General features: G+C 37.2%; 1 protein-coding gene across 1 annotated transcript in view; it reads right to left on the bottom strand.

Annotated features, from left to right (window-relative positions):
• Positions 1-2482: 2482 nt before the first annotated feature.
• Positions 2483-25230, bottom strand: part of LOC123717953 (unextended protein-like) — a 32378-nt gene continuing 9630 nt past the window's right edge. The window contains exons 2-14 of the mRNA XM_045674237.1: positions 16267-16645; positions 14990-15538; positions 13922-14038; positions 13027-13198; positions 12097-12288; positions 11774-11917; positions 11353-11490; positions 10620-10762; positions 9786-9912; positions 9279-9408; positions 8192-8288; positions 7136-7198; positions 2483-5013 (exon numbers count right to left, since the gene is read on the bottom strand). Of these exons, the coding sequence (XP_045530193.1) occupies positions 4930-5013; positions 7136-7198; positions 8192-8288; positions 9279-9408; positions 9786-9912; positions 10620-10762; positions 11353-11490; positions 11774-11917; positions 12097-12288; positions 13027-13198; positions 13922-14038; positions 14990-15538; positions 16267-16645 (2335 nt within the window). The 3' untranslated portion in view covers positions 2483-4929. The remainder of the gene's footprint in view (positions 5014-7135; positions 7199-8191; positions 8289-9278; positions 9409-9785; positions 9913-10619; positions 10763-11352; positions 11491-11773; positions 11918-12096; positions 12289-13026; positions 13199-13921; positions 14039-14989; positions 15539-16266; positions 16646-25230) is intronic.

Below are 25230 nucleotides of genomic sequence, written 5' to 3'. Positions count from 1 at the left end.
ACGTTTAACGAAGGCTTTGAATGTGTTTAGTGATAATTCTTTAATGTCGCTAAGGAGTGGTTTATCTTCTGGAGCCTGGTTGGTCGTACACTCAAATTGGTTCTGTTTCGAGTGTTATACTGGTGAAAGTCACCATTTGTTTTAAAATCGTTTATATTATTTTGTACATACAACAAGACTTCAAGAATTTATTGACCAGATAGTGTCATAATATTTAATCCCTAAACTTATTCCATACGAACCGGAGAAACACAACAACAAAACAACCGTATACTAAATCTATAACAATTTTGACATACGATAGTTCGTACGATACGTTTTTATATCTAAGCTCTTATGCTCTATAAGCTCTGCTAAGCAACCTCAATTTAAAATAAAAAATCAGCCGGGGTTGAGTTGATTTATTTAAATCAACTCAGTTTTGTATCGCGCAATCGGATACACGAGTACTATACAGATACCGGCAAACTTCTTGAGCATTATACAAGGGATTGGGGGAAAGTTCGCGCATCGTACACAGCGCGGGACACAAACGTCAACTGGGAATAGTTCGTTTTTTTTGCTTAACTTTTTGCGGCTATACAACCAATGATGTTTCAGGAGGCTCATAAACAGTATTTTACTATTAAGTATCTTTTTATGTAGTTTTTTTAAACTCATACAATCTGTCTTTGAGACTATATGTAGATACGTTGAGTGCTTCTTCACGTGTTAGGCGCTACTCCCAGCGGAGCCTGCCTATCCTTTTTAATTAAGTCTGTTGGGTTGTCCTGGTCAAAAATGTCTCACCGCTTTTTTAGTCGTCGTGTAGTTTCTGGCATAGCTGTCCTGCTAGCTGATTGGGGTGCTTTTTGAAGTCTTAGTTTGTAGTTATACCCATGTGTGATTAATAATAATAATAAATAATCAATGGCACTACAACGTTTTTAGGTCTGGGCTTCAGATTTCTGTATCTGTTTCATGATCATTTGTAAATTGAATAGGCAAGTAGGTGATCAAGATTTCCTCACGATGTTTTCCTTTACCGTTCGAGCTTATGTGAAATGCGCACATAGAAAGACAGTCCATTGGTGCACAGCCGGGATCGAACTTGCGTGAGGGGTGAGAGTCACACGCTGAAGCCACTAGGCCTGCTCCTGCACCCATGTATCATTATTTCCTCTTTTATACTCAGCTTTCAATTTAAAACCTTATTAAACCATCGGTTAAGGTATAAAGTTGATTTTAGGACATTAGTGTTGTCCCAAAAATTTGGTATGGCGGACTATCCATAAGACGGAACGGTCTTATTATTCCCACTTCCCAGCTAAAAACTACCGTATTGGGTTCGGATTTTAATAAATAATACTTTAGTATGTCTATGGAAGACGTCTTATTGCAAAAAAAGCGACCGTTGCCCTGTAAAATGCGATTGTAAAGGATTGTTTTGTAGTTGTCAAAAAAATTTGTCCATTACGAACGCTGCGAAACAAAGGTAAGCTTAGTTTTATTGAATTCATTTCTCACATTACGTAATTTACTATTCAATTGGTGGATTGCTTTTTACTTATAAACTTTGGGTTAGAAACATCTTTGATCTGGGATCTAATACCGGCCGGCGTAAATATAATAACTGCCCCATTATTTGGAAGATGACAATTATATTTGATATCTAAAATATATAAATGCTTTGTTCAAAATATAACCAATGAGTGCACTGTACTTTAAATCTATAAAAGGATGAAAATGTATATTTCGACTGGTTAAAGGAAAAATAAAGATATGAAAGTGACAATACAATTTGCCTAATTTAGTCCATTACAAATTGCATTGAAATAAAAAGGATTTCGTGTATTATTTTGTATCATAATCAATATTTATAGTTTATAAGTTATATTATATAGTGATAACCACATAGTTTTAGAATTACATGTACTATAGTATAATATGGTGACGTAACGGACCATATTATGCAAACCGTTTTACTAAAACTTGATTAAATTTACTAAAAGACTTAATAGTACATTCTACAATATGTATTTTATCAAATTAACGCAAAATATGAATACAAATTTTTCGTTAGTCCATTACGTTACAAAGCAAAACAAATCTAACTATTCCCAGCTGATTTACCAATTACGCGATCGACACGTAACTCTCGCCGACCTCCCAAAGATACCAAGTATATATGATGTTCAAGATGTTAGCCGGTATCTGTACCTTGACTTAAGATATCGTGATATATATGCTTAAGGAGTATTAAGAATGGATGTTCTATGGATATAGCCCTAAATCACACATGACAGCCAAATAGTATTACTCAATAAAATTGATTTAATAATTTTTATTGTTTTCTCCTTTCGTATATGATTGAATCCTTCATCTATTCCATCTTTGGCTATATGTTTTTTTGTTATATGATTCTGTTAGATGATTATTTTTCATATCTTAACGAGATTATTCACTCATATCATAACGTTTGGGGTACTAAATAAAACACATGTAATCAATGAAACATATAATTCACATTCGATTGTACATTAATTCATAAATATAACATTTAAGATTACCTAAGTGAGTTAAAACTGACAGAATTGTCTAAAACACCGGAGTATATTGACATAAAAAATTAATAATTTTCGCTGTGGAAACGTTTACTAATAAAGCGTCTTGTGAAACTAGTCGCCATCTTGTACAATGTTTTTGCTCATAATTTATAAATTCGAATTTGCCCGCTTAAAGAAGCGTCACCGGAAATCGGCACTAGCGACGCCATCTTGAAAAACGAATGGCTCCAAATTTTAAAATTCGAAATTGGCCGCGCAACGTAGCTTCACCGGAAATCGGTGCTACATCGCCATCTTGTAGAATCACTTTTAAAATAAGAAGCATACCTTTCCTTTTTAATATACGTAAAAACACTTACAGATAATAAGAAATTGTTAGACTTTTTTACTTATGATAAATAATTGTGAGGCGTTCATACTAGGCTTGAGACTACTACTTATCTGATTTCTAGGGACCGTTTAACACAGCGAAAATCACCTCGAATAAAACTTTATAAAGGTAAGGCACCATTGGAAGGATTACGCATGATTTATTCAAAAATAAATTCTAGCGTTCTTCTATAGAAATAATATTATTGTGATGCTTGATTTAAAATGGACGATTATAATAAGTACCACAATTGCACTTAAAAACTAGAATATAAGCCTTTAGACGGATCAAATAATTTAATTTTATAAACATTGATTAGTGTTGCCATTTTCCATAGAAACTTTTTAAGCTCCTAAAAACAGGTAATACATTTTAGTTTGGAATTTATAGCTTAGGGTGACAAATTCAATACGTTTTGGAGACATAGGTGCATTGTATCGACTTTGTAAGTTACCTTAGTATACTGCCACATACTTTTCTTGGCCGACGGCTGAAATTGGTACTACCGTCACCATTTTTGTTCGTACTATAAATAAATAATTTTACTATTTACTAACATCTAATAAAAAGCCAACTAAAATGTATTTATTTTTATTCTTTGCATTATTAATCACGGTTATGACTGCTGACAGATAACTACCTATCATATCAGTTGTTACTAAGTTTGTGTGACATTTATACTAGATACTATAGTATACATTGTTTTCTTAAGGCATTTCAACAAATTATAAGTTAAGCCTTATAATTGTTAATTTTTATTTACTGGCAATACTAATACATGACAGCGATGCTCTTACCGGCCAAGAAAAGTAGGCACTGTTATTACTTAGAACAGCAAGGAAGCCCAAAAATAAATTGTCTCCAGCAGAACTGATTTTTTTCTTAAATTATTCGAACATCTAAAAACAAGTTTACACTAACTGTCATCTTCAAAATGCAGTAAGCGTAAATAACTACGTATAAAATGCTTTTAAATACTTCAAAAAAAATCTATATCTAATCAAAAATTCTACTTAAGCATTCGCCGCGAAATTGTCATAAGGGCCTGTAAACAAAGTACAGCGGATTCAAAGATTCAATACATTCAAAAATTGGCAGTTGTCTATGGAATATTGCAATGGATATGGCAACATTTCAGTAGACTTTTACATATTCTAACATAAATCTAGTTACAAGTACTGTCAAACCATTTCCGCATGACGTTTGACATCGCGAACCGAGATACGAATTAACGTATGTATCTTAGACACGTATTCCAGAACGGCAAATATGAATCTAGTTACGAGAGCTGTCAAACCATTTCTGCGTGACGTTTGACATTTGACAGCGCGAACCGAGATAATATGTGTCTCGGTTCGCGGTAGACCATGGAGCTAAGGCACGTATTCCGGAACGTCAAACAGTTACAAAAGCTGTCAAACCATTTTCGTATGACGTTCGACATCGCGAGATTTAACACCAAGGACTTCCGTACGTCGAATATGTGTGAATTTTGGCATACGTCAGTCGTAGTGCGCCCCCGGTCTCTTGACACACAAAGAATTTTGAACATTTGACGTCATTTGACATGCCCAATTTACCGTTACCGAAGTTCGAGACGTCATCTAGGTCTGTGACAGTTTTTTTTTATAGGCCAAAGTGGCAATCGGGCTCCCCTGAGCGATAGCGCCTTCTCACTGCCAGTGCGTTCGCGATGCCGGCTTTTTAAGTATTGGTACGCTCTTTGAAGGACCCTAAGTTGAAGTTTGACCCCAAATTTGGCCACGCCCATCGTGTTAGTAGGTAATCCTTATTGTAACCAGATTAATATTTTTTAAACCTCTAACAATATAACTCATATTTAATATTGATCATTCAATCCTCTGTAATTTATACCTTTAAAGCTACATTAAAACCTTTTTATAAAATTGACGAAAAAACAGTAACTCGTGATGTAAAAATGGCGCAAAAAATCTGAATTTAACATTGACAGTTGACACTTTAAGTTACCGAAAAGCATCATTTTGGTTTGTGCTACTTCTTAAGTAGTTTTTCTTCCTCGGCATTGTTCTCATCGGTTTTGTATGTAGAGTTTGTGAGGAGGCTGGATGGTAGAAACTGTAAAAAATATTACGTAAATTTATGAGACATAAATATATATATATATATATATATAATTTAAAAACGCGAAAAAAATGTCTATTTAGGATGAAGCTAGTTCATCGTCATTAGTAAAGTTCGAGCGCAAATGATACAAATTTCATTTAGATTTCCTTTTAACTAGGTCGAATGTCTCATCACCTGAATCCTCAATCAGCCAAAGAAAAGCTCTGCTCTGATTGGTCGTAACAATATTCTTACTTATATACTTTTATAGAAAAGGTAATAGAATCACAAATACCCAAAGTAGTAATAAAAATCAACCGGAAATTGACACGATCAGAACATTTCCCGAGTATTCCCGGACATATATAAATTACCACATTTTATTACGCGTTAACAAATTGTTGCAAATTTTCTCTTGTTTATTGTCAGGAGACGCCTAATGTGTTCAGCAAAACATAACTTGACAGCTGTCAGCCTTGTCAACCATTTATATAAACGAGACGTTATAACATTCCGAGTGCTTTTGTGTGTCAAATTGAACATTTGACAGTGACAGTTCGCCAAGTTATTGTTTTACAAAACGTTTGTAAACTGCAACTGCACCATGTTCCACGTGACATACTTAAGTTGTTAATTAATAAAAATAAATTAAAAATAAAGATTTGTCAAAGATCTTCTACCAGCAAGGCATGGTGAAATAGGAGCAGGCACTTACATTATCGTGGGAACAACACGCAAAAATAAAGCAAAGGGGAATTGGAGGCGCATCTGACTTTAGGATCTATGGACTTGAAATTTTTTGGGAATTGGTACGCTCCTAAAGCTGAATTGGTGAAATCAGTTTGCTCCATACAATGACGGTAATAAAGATGACATGGGGGGAAATTGGCTGTGCCAAAAATCAATCCGGAACTGTTTAGGAAAAGCACCCTTATGGCTGTTAAGGTTTACAATAATTTACCAAAAGAATTAAAAGATCTTCCGACTAGACTTTTGGAAAAAATTGATTACTCAATAAACGTTTATTTGCGTGAGACACTGTAGTTGATAAAAATTAATAACGTTCGATATGTATGATACAAATAATATAAGATTTTAATTAATGACTAATAATGTAAAACTCCTTTAAAGACAAATTGTGTACCACCATTTTGTACCACATTCTTGCAATAAATTATTATTAACTACATATTTTTTTTCAAAAAACCTCTACAAACCTTCAATATTTCGTTTTAGGAACTTCCAAATTCTAGCAGCATAAAGAAGTAATATTTATTAATACAACAGTTATAATATGCACACGTTTAAACACAGTTAAGACACAAATTTGTGTATGTGTATCGTATCGTCTAGTAATTGGACTTTAGATCCATACGTAGATGCTTCAAATCCGGCTCGAAGGACCAAAATGACTAGGCAAACGTGTAAAAGAATATTGTAATCTGTGCAGCTACGGAAGCAGTACTGCGAGTGGTGTGACTTCAAGTGAATGAACGAGACTTTAGACCATCACACGCTCGCCCCCGCTGCAGCATTGGAGTTTAAATCATAAATATCTGTAGCGATACAAACTGCGTCTTGTCATTTTGGTCCTTCGAGCCGGATCTGAAGCATCTACGTATGGATCTACAGTGCAATTACTAGACGATAAGATGGATTGTAGCTACAACTTCTAGATGACCACTAGGGCCTTCGGGCCAGTCAGTGGTCTGGCTTTTCTGTTTGAGGAGGAACAGTAGAACAGAACACCATCGTTTCTGAACAATATTGATCATGTGGGTACTTTGCAGGAGACGATTTAGCTGATGACGTCACAATAACGATTCCAATTATGCATATATATCTACAAATTGGTGATGATTCCTCCCTTATAGGAGGAAAAGTTCATCTTCGTCCACCACAATTGATCAGTAACACAGTATTTACAATAAAACTCAGAAAAAAACGCTTCATTTGCCCTCCACCAGGAGATCATTCCGTATCCTCAATTTTTGTGTTCGGAATTCCTTACGATTTTTTCTCAGAACTCGGAAGATATTTCTTAATGTTGCCATACTTGTCTGGAATAGCTTCTTAGGGATAAGGCTGATGTAACCTGCTTTTATAAGTAAATGGAAATAAATGAATGACTCACCTGCTTAATTGGCGATTTCTCATTTTCAATTATATCATCAAGCCTATCTCCTTCACGAAGTAACTGAAAAAAAAAAGAAGGTTACCTGTAAAGGGAGCGTTCAAGTATGACGTCACGCAATTTGGAGATTCCTGACCCCCCCCCCCCTGAAATGCCGCCGTAACGTTTCTGTATCCAACAGTAAAACGTTTCGTGACCAACCCCAGTGACCCTTTATACCTAAAACTTACCTTTATGTGGTGTAAAGGACTGGAAAGTCAATTGTAACGTTTTACAAGAGGATTCCCCCCCCCCCCTAATTCGTTACGTAATATTTGAACGCTCCCAAGGTCGGTTTACGGACTATAGTTTATCGTGACGTCACAACAAAACTTTTATAAATACCGTTAATTTTTTTTTATTGAATTATCACTATTTTGTTTGGATACCAAGGTGAATCCTCGGATGCATAGTCCAATCCAGTGGATCAGCACAAGCGTACAATGAGCGTAAAGGGATAATGAGCGTAAAGAGACAATGAGCGTAAAGAGACAATGAGCGTAAAGGGATAATGAGCGTAAAGAGACAATGAGCGTAAAGAGACAATAAGCGTAAAGAGACAATGAGCGTAAAGGGGCAATGAGCGTAACAGGACAACGTCAAAAACAGAAATATAATTATTTTTGTGTCCATTATTTATTAAGAAATCTACAAAAAAAAATCCTGTAGACGTTGCAATGCGTATACGCACGCACTTCAATAGATTTTTGTTGCAATTTCGATTTTCTCTGAATAAAATTCTGTAATCTCTTTGGAATGTGATAAACGTGTAGAATGAGAAGTTGCAGAGTAGCAGGTTGCTCTAGGATCATCCAGGCCTAGGTAGGATTACTCCAATGAAAATAAATAAAAAGCAAAAGAATTTGGTGCCTCTCCATTACTGGAGTTAAGGAGGCCGTTGGACACTCAATGCTAGAGGGCTCGCGAGTGCGTTGCCGGCCTTTTAAGAATTGGCACGCTCATTGAAGGACCCTAAGTCGAATAGGTTTGGAAATAAAATAGCTCTTCAATCGCTACCTTATCAACTTCTGGTTCGATTTGTTCATTAGTTCCACCTTTGTTCAGGACCCCCTTCTCCATCAGAGTGGCTCGTTTAGCTGCCAAGTACATGGACCTGGAAAAAAGAAACTTTTTTTAATTCGGTGTTTGCGTTAAAACGGTGTCAGTCAAACATGGATGACATGACTGATCTTGACACACCAGAAATAGTAGATGTTCCAGCGTGATGGCGCAAGAATGAGGAGATGGAATTAAGAAGAACGCATTTTCTTTGGATCCTTGGATATGGATCCAGTACTAACAGACACCGTTGATGGTAAGTACTGGTATATGTCTGATCAATACTTGGAGTCATTTTTTTATTACTGACACGCGACTGCCAAAATTGTATTTTATTTTTGGAGCTGGCAATAGCTTCCGGATACCCAGGTCCACACAAGGACTTTTGGTCCTTCCAACTTATACATAAATTAATTTAAAAAAAAAAAAACAGAAAATTTCTAGTTCTATGCTACGTTATTCATACGATATTAAAAAAGAAAAAAATCTTGAAAATCATGCAAAAAAAACAATAAAGAGAAAGAAAAAAAAATGTTTGCGTGTACGTTTATACGTAAGAAGTGATACTTTTTTATGACCTTATGTCTCGAAAAGGATCTACTAAATAGAACTTTACAGATTTTGGTTTAATAAAGTTAAATTAGATTAAGTTTAACAAAAGGCTTTTATTATCATAGACATGAATACAAATAATACAATTATTTCATTTTACCTTATTACTACTAAGATTGTTACAGAATTTCATTAATTGTCGTTATTATATATTATTGTTATTAATGGCTTCGAATCAACCGTGGTAGGGACAACAAAAAGATGTGACGCGTAACGGAATAATGTGACGCGTAACCGAAAAATGTGATGTTAAATTTTTTCCAACGCCTTCTCTTTAAAAAAGGACTTTCAACAATATTTGTAATTTTTTGGGCATCAACAGATGGCGTTATAGCATTTAACAGTCAATTGTCAACCTTTATCTTCAACTCTTCTTCACTTTCTTTGCCTGACACGAATGTTAAATGGGCACATAGAAAATGGTTTTTCTTACCTCTTAATTGTTAAATAGTACAACTCAGCGATGGCCTTAACGGAGTAGTCTGGTACGAATGTGTGACGCAGCATGGAGTCCATGTTCAGGTTTTGAAGAGAGCCGAGTGTAGAGGGCGCTGGAGACTCAGCTGAAAAAGTAAAAAGAATCGATAAATGAAAAAAATTAAAAAGTGTAAAAAATGAAAAAGAATCGAAAAGTGTAAAAAATTTAAAGGAATCGAAAAGTGTATAAGAATTAAAGTGTGAAAAATTAAAAAGAATCGAATTGTAAAAAATTAAAAAGAATCGAAAAGTGTATAAGAATTACAGTGTGAAAAATTAAAAAGAATCGAAGTGTAAAAAATTAAAAAGAATCGAAAAGTTTAAAAAAAAGTAAAATGAATCGGGATGTGTAATTGGATTGAAAAGAAAGATAATTTTGGTTTGACAAGCCATTTAAAGTAATAAAAAACAAGGCGCAAAAGGAACGTCATAATTGACCCGTATAACCTAAAAGTGTACTAACCAAGTCCAACATTCTGCGTGAGCGCCTGAACCCCGAAGTACGTGAAGGGACCAGCTTCAAACACCAAGTTCTCACGTCCCACTGTCACCTCCACACGACCTTCCAGGATCAGCACGAAGTAATCCGACTGAAAACAATGTAATAGTATTTTGGAAATTGGTAGCTTAAACAGGTATATCTCATACAGGATACCTCAAAAACTACTAAACCGATTTCGCCCATGTTCTATATTGCTATTTTCTACACAGCCCCTTTTTTAATTTATAAATTGCTCTTTTTTTCTACACATCTCCCCCTTTTTAATGTCCCCATATTATATACGGCTATTTCCTACACGGCCCCTTTTTTAAATTCATAAATTGTTCATGTATATACATACCTCCCCCATTTTTGAATGCCCCCATATTCTATATTGCTATTTATACACAGACCCTTTTTTAATTCATATATTGCTCTTTCTTCTATATCTCTCCCCCCCTTTTTTAATGCCCCCATATTATAAATGGCTAATTTCTACACCACCCCTTTTTAATTCATATATTGCTCTTTTTTCTATATATCTCCCCCCCTTTTTTAATGCCCCCATATTATAAATGGCTAATTTCTACACAGTCCCTTTTTTAATTCATATATTGCTCTTTTTTTAAATATCCCCTCCTTTTTAATGTACCTATATACTATACTGCTAATTTCTACACTGCCCCTTTTTATTTCATATATTGCTTTTTTTATTGTCCCAATTGCCTATACTGCCCATTTTCCTCCATTCTCCAAGTTTCTCATTATTCCATATTTCCATCGGCAATAAAAATAACCCTTATAAAAAAGTCTTACCGGTTTTCCTTCTTGATAAACGAATCTCTTCGGATCATTCTTTTCTTCATCTCCGCGTAACTTGATGTGCTGTATGACGTCCTGCTTCAACAGTCTCCTCAGAACAGTCTCCGATATCATATCAGCACGGAACGGGTCCACACCTATTTGTATTGTGTATATTAATCTATATCCAAAATAACTTTATTCATATAAAGTATACTTATGAACCTCAACAGAAGAGATGATAATCTGACCCAAAATTTAAATTAAGCCAAGAAGAACTGGCAAGAAACGACATCCCCCCCCCCATTTATAGAGGCTCTTATAATGACCACCTGAGGATATATACCTACAACATCTCCACTTCTTCGAGCCTGTCAGTGGTCAGACTGGTTTAGGATACTGCCTTTAAGACGGAACAGTACACCATCATTCCTACACAATAATTATGTAAGATAATGTGGGTACTACAAATGAGATGATTTGGCTGATGACGTCACACGTTAAAACGCGGTAGCGAAGTGTTTCCAACAATGCATATATACCTACAACTTTTCGATCTTAACTACTGAAACCTTCGGGCCTAGGAGGAACTATTCACCATTCTTCTATCACCTTTTAGGTCTGGGCCTCAGATTTCGGTGTCTGTTTCTGAATAGGCGGGTAGGACCAGCCGGTTTCCTAACGATGTTTTCCTTCGTAAGAGAGAGTGTAATGCGCAAGAGTGTATGATAATGGGGATAATACTAACTTGTACTAAGGAATTGGAAGGTGGCCAAGATCAGCTGAGGTGAGACGTGGACTCTCTGGTGCTGATGCCCAGCAAACGCTGCTATATCGTGCAACTTGTTCAGCGGTCTCGTTAAGCGCTTTTTCGTTCTGTTGTCAGCTGAAAAACAAAAATTATATTTTAAAGAAATGCAGTCTTGCAGGAAGGGAATTCCATTCTATCTGCTCATATCCTTCTCTATCTTCCTTTTTTTATAGGACAGGGGGAAAACGGACAGGAGGCTCTTCTGATGTTAAGTGATAGCCATGGACACGCACTACCCGAAGGCTCGATAGCAGCTGGTTCCACATGGTGGTGGCAGCAATTGCCTTAAAAAACGCTCAATTGTTCCTCGGCGTCCGATGAAACGATGCTACGAAATGTATTTGTTAATCCAACTTACAGATGACATCACTCTCATCCACTATCTCTGCCTGTATCATCTCCTCTATGACATCCTCCAGGGTAAGGAGACCCACAGTCTCATACACGGGATCACCATCACCTTCCTCAATACGCTGGACAAATGCCATATGACCTTTGTGACCTGGAAATAATTTTCGAGTTAATATTATATGCGCAAGCGTTGTTTGAAGAACCTCTTGGTACCCTCTTTTATTGAAGAAGAGGTAATAATGTCAATACAAAAAATATGAATATAATATTCTTTAGTCTATGGCTCTCTCTACTTTTGAATGAAAATTAGTTTAAATGCTTAAACCTTACCTTCTTTAAACTGCTTCAGCATGACATCCAGCGTGACGTCTTCAAAAACGAAATTGCAAGGGTTCTGGTAGTACTGGCAGAGGGTCCGCAGTGGTGTGTTGTCATCAGGATCCACGAAGGCCAGGTCCTTGATGAAGAGCACCGTCACTATGTTACCGCGTTGACCCTCGTACACTGGGATACGGGAATAGCCTGGAAACGGATTATTAAAACATTAGGGATAAAAGATATAATGAACTGAACAGAGCAGGGAGTTCCTCCATTTGCTCTTTTTACAGATAACCAGCGACAGCAAAGGGAGCGTTCAAGTATTTCGTAACTAATTTTGGGGGATCCACTTGTAAAACGTTACGATGCGGGGCGGGGATTGATTACGCGTTATTGTTAATATTATTTTCCACTTTCCAGTACTTTACACCAACGTTTTACTATTGGATACAGAAAACGTTACGGGGGCATTTCATGGGGTGGGGGTCATGAACCAAAACTTGCGTGACATAATACTTGAAGGTTCCCAAAACCAAAAACTGAAAAATCTCCAAAAGGGAGAATCTACGAGTTCGACCACTCTAACCACTGACTGGCCCAATCCCTTGTTTTTAAGGAATCTCGCTGTTGGCCTTAAGGGCCTTTATAGCTCAGCTCAGGCTGTTTTGGCGAGCGTAGCTCGATCCGAATAGGCGTTTTTCCCACGACTAGCGCAAGGGTGTCTCCTGTGAGACTCGAACCTCGGCTCACTGGAGTGAGCGAAGTACGCAGTAAAGGTGAAAGTGGTTTTTTACCGTAATCAGTTCTACATATTATTATTATTAGCTTTTTTATTTATTTCCCAATCCATTCCCCATCGATTGATATACTCAACTGGAATTACTTCGATACCGCGTTTTAACGTATGACGTCATCGGTAATTGTAGTAATACAAAAGCTTACCCGACTTGACAATATCAGTCATGGTCTCAAAGTCCAGTATGGAATTGATTGGCAGCATAAAACAGTCTTTCAGTTTGGTCATAACATCCTTCACGGTTTTCTTACGAAGATCAAGAGCACCAGAGATGATATTCACTTCCTCCTTGTCCAAATCGTTCACGTGATTTGTCACCTGCAATTTAGGTTACACTGTAAAAAAAAACCCGCCAAAACGCTTCTCTAGACAAAATGGCGTCGCTATGACGTACCATGCTCGTAAACAGATGTCAAGGTTGTTAATGTGCCAACTGTCATTCTTATTACACATTTTATCTCGATGTTCAGACTCCACAGTATTAAGATTGACAGACGAAGAAATTGTTTACAAGCTTGTTACGTCATCTATTCCACTTATCTGTGACAGTGTCGTGTCACGTGACTTGAGCTAAATCAATATTATTAAAAACAGAACAGCTTCTAATGAAACTTGGACCGTTAAATGGAGTAGTGTTGGCCTAGTAGCTTCAGCGTGCAACCCTCATCTCTGAGGCCGTTAAACACCGGCTGTCCCAATTGAAGTCCTCGAACGGTGAAGGAAAACATAGTGAGGATACCGGCTTTAGATCCAAAAAGTCGCCGACTTGTGTCAGTCACAGGAGGCTGATCACCTACTTGCCTATTATATTTATGAAACAGATATACAATTTTGAGGACCAGACCTACAAAGGTTGTTGCACCACTGATTTACCAACCACATTCTAGAGCATAAATAGATCAGCTACTATCAACTCAAAGCCTTGTGGTGGTGAGCAACCAAACTGTTCTCCACAAACTCGGTTTCTTAGTACCTAGGGGATTTGTGAGGTGAGGATCTCACTATTGAAATATGGTAATTTAATAATATAAATTACAATACCTTGACAAGTTCCTTTAGTCTTTCCCTGTTGTAATGTGTACCAATTTCCTCTCCCAAGAAGTAATCTAGCAATTTGCTAGTCGGCCATGCGAGCGGGGCACATATGCCCATTACAATCTGAAAATAACTCTTATGGAACAAACGGAGAGTAACATACATAGAAGCTTACGACACACGGCAGCAACGGGTACCTTTCATAGAACAGGGTCCAAGTGGGCAGGAGGCTCGACCTGATGTTAGGTGATACACATGGATGCACACTGTCAGAAGGCAAGTACGTTGCCAGGTTGATACGCTCTTGGAGGATCCTAAGTCGAATTGGTCTCAGAAAAACTTCAGTGGGTAGCTGGTTCCAAATAGTGTTGGTTGCAACTGCCTTAAAAAACGCTCATTTGTGGAACGACGTGACGTGGAGTTGGTGGAATTTCATATGTCTCGGCAGCCGATGATGAAGCTCTAATCCAAACTAGGTAATAATTTTATGGTAGTACTCAGGTATACCATTGTCAGACCTGGTCATGTGCTCAAACCCTGGCTTATGACGAAAAAATCAACAGAAAACAGTATGCTTATGGCAAGTGTCAGGCTGATGGCTAAAAGTACTCATTATCTTCTCAATGTTGCCTATCTTCTGTATATATTCTTATATGTACATGAACGACTAAATACATAATCTTTCTTCAAAGCAATCAACTACTTGCTTCCACATACGCAGAAGTTATGCATCTCTGAGCAGAAGAGTCGACACAACTGTTACATCAAAGCAGTGTTGGCCTGGGGCTTCAGGACTCCTCACAAATGCATTATATGTGCGCATTTCAAATCGCTTAGGTAAAGAAAATCGTGAGGAAATGCTTACCTTAGACCCAAGAACGTGAGCCGGGCCTGATCACCTACTTGCTTATTAAGAAAATAGCCAAGAAGACCTAGAATTTGTTTTGCCTCTGGATTAATATCCAGCGATCCAGTTTGACGCGAGCACAAAAAGTTATTGTATTTTCACATACCGGATTCGTAGTAAACGAATTAGTAAACGAATATCCTGAATCTAATATGTCAATAGCCTACCTTCATTATCCATATACTTTTAGCACCGACAAACAGCCCATGTCTAGCACAAATCGCCTGAGGCGTAATCTCAGCAATGAACACAATTGCGAGGGTAGATCCAATAACAGCAACCAATCCAGAGGTTAGATCATCCAAAATCACCGTAAATGTACTGTTCACGGCGACATTACTTAACAAAATCGTACATAGAAGGTAGTTCCCATGCGCACGGACAGGCATAATCGCTCTTGCGTACTTCCTCTCCTTCTCCGTACCCGTATTAGCAATGATACGGAGTTCCGTACGGTCCAAGGCCATAAGACCCAGGTTCAGACCGGAGAAGAGAGACGCCAGGACCAGTAGGATAACTATGAGGACAAGGGAAGCCCATAATGGAAGCAGCTTGTTGTGGATACCCAGAATCTTCCAGGGTTCTTTGCCCTGATGAATGAAGTCTGCTGTCTCGTCAGTCGCATTGTTCGAAGCGCAGATGTAAAAGGTTAGGTCCTGTTCAGGTTCTGGTACTTTCATTTTGAAGATTGCCGAGTCGCCTTCCAGTTTTGAGGCCTGGGGAATTTATTACAGGTCAAAATAAAAAAAATATCAATATTATTTATCAAAACTCTTGTTCACATAGTTTCGTTGTTACCTCTTATATGTATAAATTCTGATTAACAATTCCTGCCTATATTAAGAACTCCGTGATAAACGCTATCATATATTATGACTCAGTAGTGATATCACAAAGACTCTATTTTGTCTGAACTATTAAACTTCCCTAAGACCTGATAAAATAAAATATCAGCTTCTAACTAGAACGAAATTCTAAAAGGAAGCCTAAACTGATCAAACCACTTCAATTACAACAATATCTTAAACTTCTCTTCTACTTTCTTTTTTTACAGAACAAGAGGCTCGTCAGATGCTAAGTGATACCGCCCATGGGACTCTCAATACCAGGGCTCGCGAGTGAAACAATGCAAACATAATTTGAATATTAAAAACTTGAATTGTTCCCTTATGAAACTAAAATGATATGACTTTAGGAAATTGTTAACGTAACGCAGTGTCTTCAAAACAATAAAAATAAAAATTCAAATAATTTTCGAATTTTCCCCTTAATTGCCCCTTGTGGGGGGTGGGAAACACTAAAATAGTTCTTAATGATAAATCGGCATACTGACATACATGAAAAATTATTAATTAGGTATTTTCTGACACGACATAGGCCTTTGATACGTCTTAACACGTTGCAAGTAAAAAAATTATATTTGCTATCATAGAACCTTATTTACCTTATAATAAGTTCCATATTGGAAATGACAGCTCGTTCCATACTCCTGTGGGTGACTGGTGAACACGATAGTCGTATCCTCTGTAAAACCTTCACCAAACAGCCTCAGTACAAATTCCTTTTCACTCAACACGCTCGGTATAACGCCATCAATAATTTTCGGTTCCTTCTCAGATTCATCGACTCGAAGGCCTAGTAGTTTGATAATTGCTTTGGGTTTCTCTGGCTTCTCCTCTTCATCTGGCACAGTGGCGTTGGCTTGACGTTTGTCTCTTTTGCCTTCGTTATCAACATCGATTGTGTCTTCGAGATCAGGGTTACTGAGATCAATAGTATATTTGGCATCTGTTTCTTCTGGTGCAATTTCATTCTCTTGCGACCTATGAACAGATTTTAATTATTAACCAATCAAACACATTGCACTAGATATTTATATTGAACACTTCATCAGGTTTCTTTGCTACATGGGACAAACGGGTAGAAGTCTAATCTGATGTTATGTTGACACTCTCAATGCCATAAGTCTCGCAAGTGCGTCATTTTCAGAATTGGTACGCTCTTGAAGGTCCCACATCAAATTGGTGGGCAGCTGGTGCCACAGTGGTGGTGCAGCAAAAACTGCCTTTAAAAACGCTTTCTTCTACAGTGAAGGCAGACATCAAACACAAAATAACTTTCATATAGGTAACCAATTACACTTATGAACGTCAACAAATGTTAAATTTATTTACTACCAGTTCGCAAGTCAAGGACGTAGAGCGGCCAAGAAAATCTCCGCCACTCTATTGAATCACCAAGTTTTGAGTTATACAAATTGTTTCAACTGGAGCAAATCAATCCCAAGGATTAGGATTGGAATATACGTCAAATTTGTAAAAACCTTTATTGATTAATTTACGTTTAACGAGAGCTTTGAATGTATTTAGTAATAAAACCTAATTTCGCTTGGGATTTTGTTGATCGTCTTGGTGATGTCTTAACCACCAAAAATACCTACTTGCCTATAAAAATTATGAAAGCAATGGAATGCAATCCGCGGCCAATATAGGGCTGCAGCGCCTACATTATCATTCATAGAACCGAACAAACTCGTAATTACTTGACCTACTTTATGAGTACACATATGCAATATCATTCTAGTCTATCTACACACTTCAATAAATAGGTCAAAGTTACTTATTTGACACTTCACCGATCGATTGACATTTGAAATACATAGTAAAACATTATGTGTTTATTTATTAACAAAAATACAGACACTATTAGAGTTTAATCCAAAAATATATAATATAATATTGAGTATAACGCAACGGATTTGGCCCCCCCCCCCACCACTTTCCTCTTGTAAAACGTTACGATGCGGGGCGGGGATTGAATTACGCGTTATTGTTAATAATATTTTGCACTTTCCAGTACTTTACACCACATAATGGTAAGCTTTAGGTTTAAAGAGTCACTGGTGTTGGTCATGAAGCGTTTTACTATCGGATACAGAAACGTTACGGCGGCGTTTCATGTGGGGGGGGGGGTCAGGAATCTCCAAAAATTGCGTGACGTAATACTTGAACGCTCCGATACACAACAGCCCGTAAACTCACTCTGCAAATACGTAAAGGTGTCGATAGTTGGTGACAACATTCAGTAGGAAACTCTCCGTTATACGGAGATCTGTGCTAGTTTCAACAGCTTTACTTGCAACAGATTCTGGCCTGTGGGATCGCAAACAACCATGGCCATCGCACATAACCCCTGGGTACAAAGTAACCTAGTTCATGGGAGAACACTCGGTTTGCTCGCCACCCCAAAACTCGTCGAAATCTCCAAAATTCCCAAGTTCTTGGACTGTTACCCAAGTCCATATACTAATTTCGGTCTAATTAATGGCGGTTTCACTTTGATAGATTACAATTTACCGAAAAATAATTCGTACGATAAGCAATACGTTGAGGATCTTTACACAGTTCACAATCTCGCGAGAAAAACGATTACAACCTAAATGTATTTACAATTTTACGGTGACATATATATAATATATATATATATATGTCAAATGAACGAGTAGAATGAGCAGTGTTGGCCTAGTGGCTTCAGCGTGCGACTCTCAACCCTGACGTCGTAGGTTTGATGCTCGAAGGCGCATTAACATTCGCTTGAATGATGATGGAAAACATCGTAAGGAAACTGGCTTACCTTAGACCCAACACGAGGGCGTGTGTCAGACACAGGAGACTGATCAGCGACTTGCCTATTAGATTGATAAATGATAATGAAACACATTCAGTAATCCGAGGCCCAGACCTGAAGAGGTTGTAGCGCCACTGATTTATTTCACATGAAAGCTATTTTCATGCCTATTTGACGATATAAATATTATTGTTATGTATTCGTTGAAAAAAAACTAAATATACATTACAATTACACAGATAATTAAATATTTGAAGGCAAGTAATTGAAGAAGTATTAGGACCATAGCTTTGACACCAATTGTAAATAGCTTAACTTTGACATTATGTTAATGTTCCCACTATAAGACATTGTTAAAATTGTTATGACATTTGCATGCCTGTTTAAATGGCTGATTGTGCGGATATTGCGGATTGCGGATCTTGGCAAATAAACGATTATTATTACAGTAATTCATGTTATTAAACTGACGAGCAGAGCCTTTTACGATTGTTTCACTGTTTAAACATAATTACGGACGACACTTTACGACGGCAATTTCGACGACTGTCCAGAACGTGATAATGAATCCTTTCTTAGCGGCAATATTACATATATATTAACGGTCTTTGTTTAGTTTTAAACTGTCGCATTTAATGATTATTTGATAAAACTACAATCGAAACTAAAACTATATTGTATTGTCATTTGTTAACATAGCTTTTACACATTGAAAGAAAACACTTCGTCTGTGCACACACACTAGTAAGGCCTAATGCCTCACATACGCTTTGACCAACTGAAAGTGCTTGCGAAAGAAAAAATATTCTTCCCAAGATTGGTACGCGAAGCCATTGAATTAAAAAAAAAAACACCCCTATTTCAATAGAGAAGACGGCCTAAAATTATCAAACACCTGGGATCCAATAAAAACCCGAAAACAAACAGAGGACACCGTGAGTCATTTCTGCAAAAACCCCTTCATCATTTAGTCGATACCAACTCCGGGGAAATAAATACAGATAACACAACTTTCTCTACAGCTGTCATGCTTTGACATTCAACACCTTTTGTCTTCAGTAATTCTTCAATAATTATAAGTTTATAATAACACATAGCTTCAATCCGGTTAAAAAGTGTTTTCTTTAAAAAATAAAATATGTTTATTATGGAACATAAGATACTGGCATCACTCATTCCTGGTCATTAACTTTGAAAAGGTAGACATCCCTACTCATCGGCAAAGAAGACAGAGGATGTAGGCCGAGAGAAAAAGCAGGCGTAAAAAACTCTCTCTTAAAATAGCAAATCATCAAACAACACTTATTTTAAAATAAATATCGCAAATTAATTAGAAGTAGCCTGTCCAGTCCAGCACTAGTCCCAGGCCCTTTCATCAACCTGACAATCGTTAACTTTATAGTAAGCCTTTTACAAAGCTTTTCTTTAATACATTTCTTAAATTTATTAAAAGGCAGAGACAAAGAGCCTCTGGGATTTTATTAACGAAGAGTATCGCTTTTCCCAAAAAAAATGTCTCATTATTGGCAAAATTGTGAACGTGTGTCTCGTGGTGGACTGCGGTACGCAATGGAGAGCTGGAGCGCTGAGGCGCGCCTGTCCTTAATAACAATTAGTTACATAAAACATTAAATTAATGTAATTCTATCAATTATTTTCTGAAATGGATTGACTTGCGATGGCATATATAGTGTAAAATTCAAAATCATGTTCCATATACATTTTCGTCAAATGAATTGAAAGTGTCAAAAATTGGCTATGTTTGGATTTTTTTTCTATCGAGCGAAGTTATCTAAATCGTGTATCGATCTTTCAAAATGGATACATAGACTACTCAACTCCAGCATATATTTTTTCCATTCGCCCTACTTCATGAAACGTTGACAAAAAATGAAAAAAAATGTACTTTTTTTGGAGTTTGGCGACTGTATAGTTCCTTAATGGACAGCCACTTGCTAGTTCATGTCTCATATGTATGTGTATGCATACACGATGTTTTAATATTGAAGCGACGAATGGGATAAACCATAGTCACGCGACAATTCCTTGTTAGCATGAGGTCATCTCCGAGCACGGCCAGCCGTCACCAATTTACGAGTTCCAATTGGTACCAGACTTCTTTAGAATACGTCTTCATTGAGACATAGTGTAACATAGTATTGTCTTTTGTTAACATAGTTTTTACACATTAAGAAAAATTATGTAAATAATTATGAGTTTATAATAATAATACATAACTTCAATCAGTTTAAAAAGTGTTTTCTTCATCGTGTAACATATTAAGCTAATATATCATATTATCTATATATGTATATATATAGAAGTCGAAGTAAGGTAGACATGTGGAGAAAGTCAAAGTAAAAAATAATTTATTCATATAGGTAACACAATGTACACTTATGAACTTTTGTAAGGAAATTTATTTTACATATTGATTTTCCAAAAATTTACGAATCGTAGTAATTACAACGCGTTAGATATAGAGACCGAATCATTGGCTGAACTCAACATAGGTTTGTACTATATGTTTCTAGTAGTGGAGGTTGCAAATTTTCTGTAGTACTTCCTAAGCCAATACGATAATGTCGAAATTAAATACATATATGTATAATGATAAATACATAATGATTAATATATAATGATTAATATATAATGATACATACATAATGATTAATATATAATGATTAATATATAATGATACATACATAATGATTAATATATAATGATACCTATATAATAATAAATACATAAGTAACACAATATCGCTGTGAACTCATTCTACGAAGACATAGGTATTTATATATATAGTTATGTAATGTATATATGTCTGTGTTGGAGACGCATTCAGTAGGCAACATCTTTGCTAACGTACTATCAAAAATCGGCGAATGTCAGGCACAGACACTTTGATCACCATTCACAAGTACTTGCCTAGAAAAAGAACCCAAAATAGTAGGCATAGTCAAATCCCCCCCCCCCGACCCCTAATCACCAGATCAATCAAAATCGTTTCATTAATTAAAATATCATTCGGAGTGGATGGGTGTATTTGAAGTTAGTGCCTCTTAATTATCCCAAAATGAAATCTGCGCCGGCGCACATAAACGCCGTCTGGCCGTTGTTGGCGCTTTGTCAAATGACGTCACAATTATTTTCAGAGACATTGCGAAAGTATCATGACGTCAACTTTGTCTCATTTCACATTCACAATTTTGCCAAAATAATTTCGTTATTAATTGTGACGAAAAACTACTCGGTGGACAATTTCAGCAACTCGCGGATGCTTGGCGGACCCATCATGCATGCACCCATCATATCTGTCTCACCAGGTGTTTCCCGACGTAGGGCCCACGCCCCACGAGGGGACAACGTGATTGTTAAGGGGTATTTTCCAAAATTTTATTAAAATTATATGGAATTTTATTTTCAAAAGTTAGAGAAATTTACTTACTGTGTGATTCGTTAACAACTTCCTAAAACCTCATCATCATCAACCTTCATCCTTAAGTGACAATTTTCAAGAAACACTGCTCCCTCATTCCCATTCTCATTTTATCCTTCTCGTGACAATTTTAACAAGACAACAGTTACAGTTGGCCTACTATCCACTTAGTCTTGTATGATGAGCGATCCAAATGTTCTCCTGGAACTGGGTTTCTTTATACTGAGGGTTATGCGTGAAGGCCAAGGTTGTTTGCCATACCAAGGACCAGAACCAGTTGCACAAATACCCGTTAGAACAGTTAGCATGCTGTCTTCACATGTGGAACAAAACGTTAAACACGGTAGAAGATGCAGAAAGATCCCACATCTCTACACAACGCCAAAGTAACAAGCCGCTCAGAAAGTGATTCGGCCGTCGACGACTCGAATCGATCTTCATTGAATACGGTCAAGTGGAAGGAGCTGGTACTGGGAAGCTGCCGTCCAGAGACGAGAACAGTGCTCGATGTGGGACTGAACTTACGGTTTATAGAGTTGCAGGCGGTGACCCGAGAAGTACCTTCTCGCCTTACAATGGCACCAATGCGACAAACAGTACAGTGATTGTATCCGCAATAGGCCACACAATTTAAATGGAGATGGGCAGTACGTAGCCCATTTTACAGAAGACAGATGGTGAAAAACTGTAAAGGAATGGAACGGTCCAAAAGGAAAAAGAAACAAGGTCAGACCAATAGAGCGATGGGCCGACAGGATCGGAATGATAGATGGAAGAAATTGGATGACGGTGGCAAATGGTATGAAAAAAGGAGGCCTTCACCAGGACAGGGTCCGTATGGTAGAGTAAAATTCTGTATACATGTCAGGCAATGCTCGGCTTATCAGGAAATGTTCTGATCGAGTCAATTCTTCTTTCTTCTTCTAATCTTTTAAGACTTATTATTTAATTTGCGTTTTCTTAGTTGGGGATCATTGCACGTAACGAATATAATTACGACCAATCAGGGCAGAGCAAATACATGACTGTGGACAGTTCAGGGAACGCAGGACTGGACTGATCGAGTCCTCATTGGAGCATTGTGGTGATGAGGTTGGACCGAGTTGGATCTAGATGGTTGTGATTAAGTGGGATCGGTGCAAGCTGCTCGTTATTTAAGCTAAAGTGTTATTTGTAGTATTAAAAGGAAATCTATTAAATTCCTGCCTTCCGTGATCGCACTTTACCAATATGACGCCCACTAAGGCCCGCTATTGACTAACTCCATATTGATGGAGTGACGACATCACACCGACATATATGTATAATGTATGTCGATATGATGTAGACGAATAAAGGCTTATAATTATTATTATATTCGGCTTGAAGATTGGCCGAATATTCGGTATCCGGCACAACCATCAGTCTCATCCATGTGTATTGACAATAGGAATTTACCAAACACAAATTTAGACCAATTAACCGTTAATTGAATGTTATCAAGTTGTGTTACAACTGCCACGATTATGACACATGCGTTGCGAAACCAATTTTTTACGATCACGTCATTTCAAGTGATAAATACAAATTAGACATCTCCAGGGATTACAAAATACTTGGAAGCTTCGTGTCTGAAGCTGGAGGTATAGAGGACACTTCATGCAATGCGAAGACTCGAGCAACCATAACACAGCATCGACCTGCGTTGCAGCTTTTGCCACCGCCATGTGGAACCACCACGAACCGCGTTCTTAAAAAGACCGGCAATGCACTCGCGAGCCCTCTGGCATTCAGTGTCTTTGGGTGGCGGTATCACTTAACATCAGGTAAACCTGTGGTAATATTCAGAAACGAGACCCAGTGATGGAAATAAAATTGGCGGCAAACATTGGTGTAATAAAAAATACAGATGATAAATCATGCCATAAACACAGATAATTAATGGTGTTTTTGTTTTATTTTTATAGCACAGTAAAGTTACTAATTATACATTAATTTATGTTTATTTTAAAAAAACTCCACCAAAAACCAATATATACCAGACCATGACGTTTGACAAGGGCAATTCAGGACTTCGGCAGTTTCACATAAGATTTACATTTACATTCACGAAATACATACAGAAACACAAAATAAGAAAAAAAAAATTAAACTTCTCACAATCATCTGTATTCCAGCCATTGTCTCTGGTCCTGTCTGTCATTCGCTGTTGATAATCAGTTTAAACTATAACTTTGAATGCTCAAACGGGCAGGAGGATCTCAGTTGTTAAGTGGTGGCCCGCACTCAATGCCAGAGGGCTCGCGAGTGTATTGCCGGCCTTTTAATAATTAGTAACATAAGTTTTTTGCGCAGTTTTTGCCCCGCCCAGAATACGAAGGGCAGCCTGTGCATCCACCACCGAATATTGACTGTTCCGATGATGGACGCTCAGAGGTAAGGTAGGCTAAGTTTAATTTTATAAGGGCTAAACGAAATTCGCGGGGTCAGATCTTAAAAAAAACAATTGTCCTGATGGTATGTTAATGATACATTGATGCGACACTTATGAACATCTAACGCTGGCCATGGACGGACCGCGTGTTGCAGTCAAGACCGACTGCTCCACAGTTGTGTTCGACCGCAAAATACTGATGTAAGTTCATTTACAAGATGGATTTCGATGAAGAAACACTGCTTCTTGTACTAATAATACGCAAGCGCAGGCGCAGAAGACACCGTAGTATGTATAGGTAGTATGGGCGCGTCCAATACTACAATCAAGAGATGGATGACAAGCATTGATATTTCATATATATATATATATATATATATATATATATATATATATATATATATATGAATCCCTATTTCCCTTGGTCACGGCATCACGCGTCAACGGCTGGACCGATTTCGCTAATTCCTTTTTTGTTGTGTTCGTTATTGTCAGGAGAAGGTTCTTATAAAAGAAAAACTTAAGAAAATTGCGCGGAAAATTAGAAAATTTAAGAATACTTTTGTTACGACAGCAAAAAATGTTTTTTATTACATTCATACTTTTTTGATGTAATCTTATGGCGTTTGACATAACATTGACAGAGTGCGTGCTGCAAATATCGTCAAAGAGGATGAAAGAAAATGAGTCAGAGTTATTATATTGATACAATACATATAAAATAATTACAGTCGCTAATTGTTTGTGGCATTAATCTTGGAAATCCATGGTTTTCACATGGCCAGTTATATGTCGCAATACCAACAAAACTATTTATATACGCGTCAGAAAAACAAACAAATAATGTTGCATAATAAAGCATTTTTGCATAATAAAGTTAATTATACCAATTCGAAATCAATATTCACAGTTAAGACAGGACAACG

Source organism: Pieris brassicae, chromosome 14, assembly GCF_905147105.1.
Source record: "Pieris brassicae chromosome 14, ilPieBrab1.1, whole genome shotgun sequence".
Lineage (NCBI taxonomy): Eukaryota > Metazoa > Arthropoda > Insecta > Lepidoptera > Pieridae > Pieris > Pieris brassicae.
The sequence above is the reverse complement of the archived record's forward strand: the minus strand, read 5'-3'. Positions and strand labels throughout refer to the sequence as shown.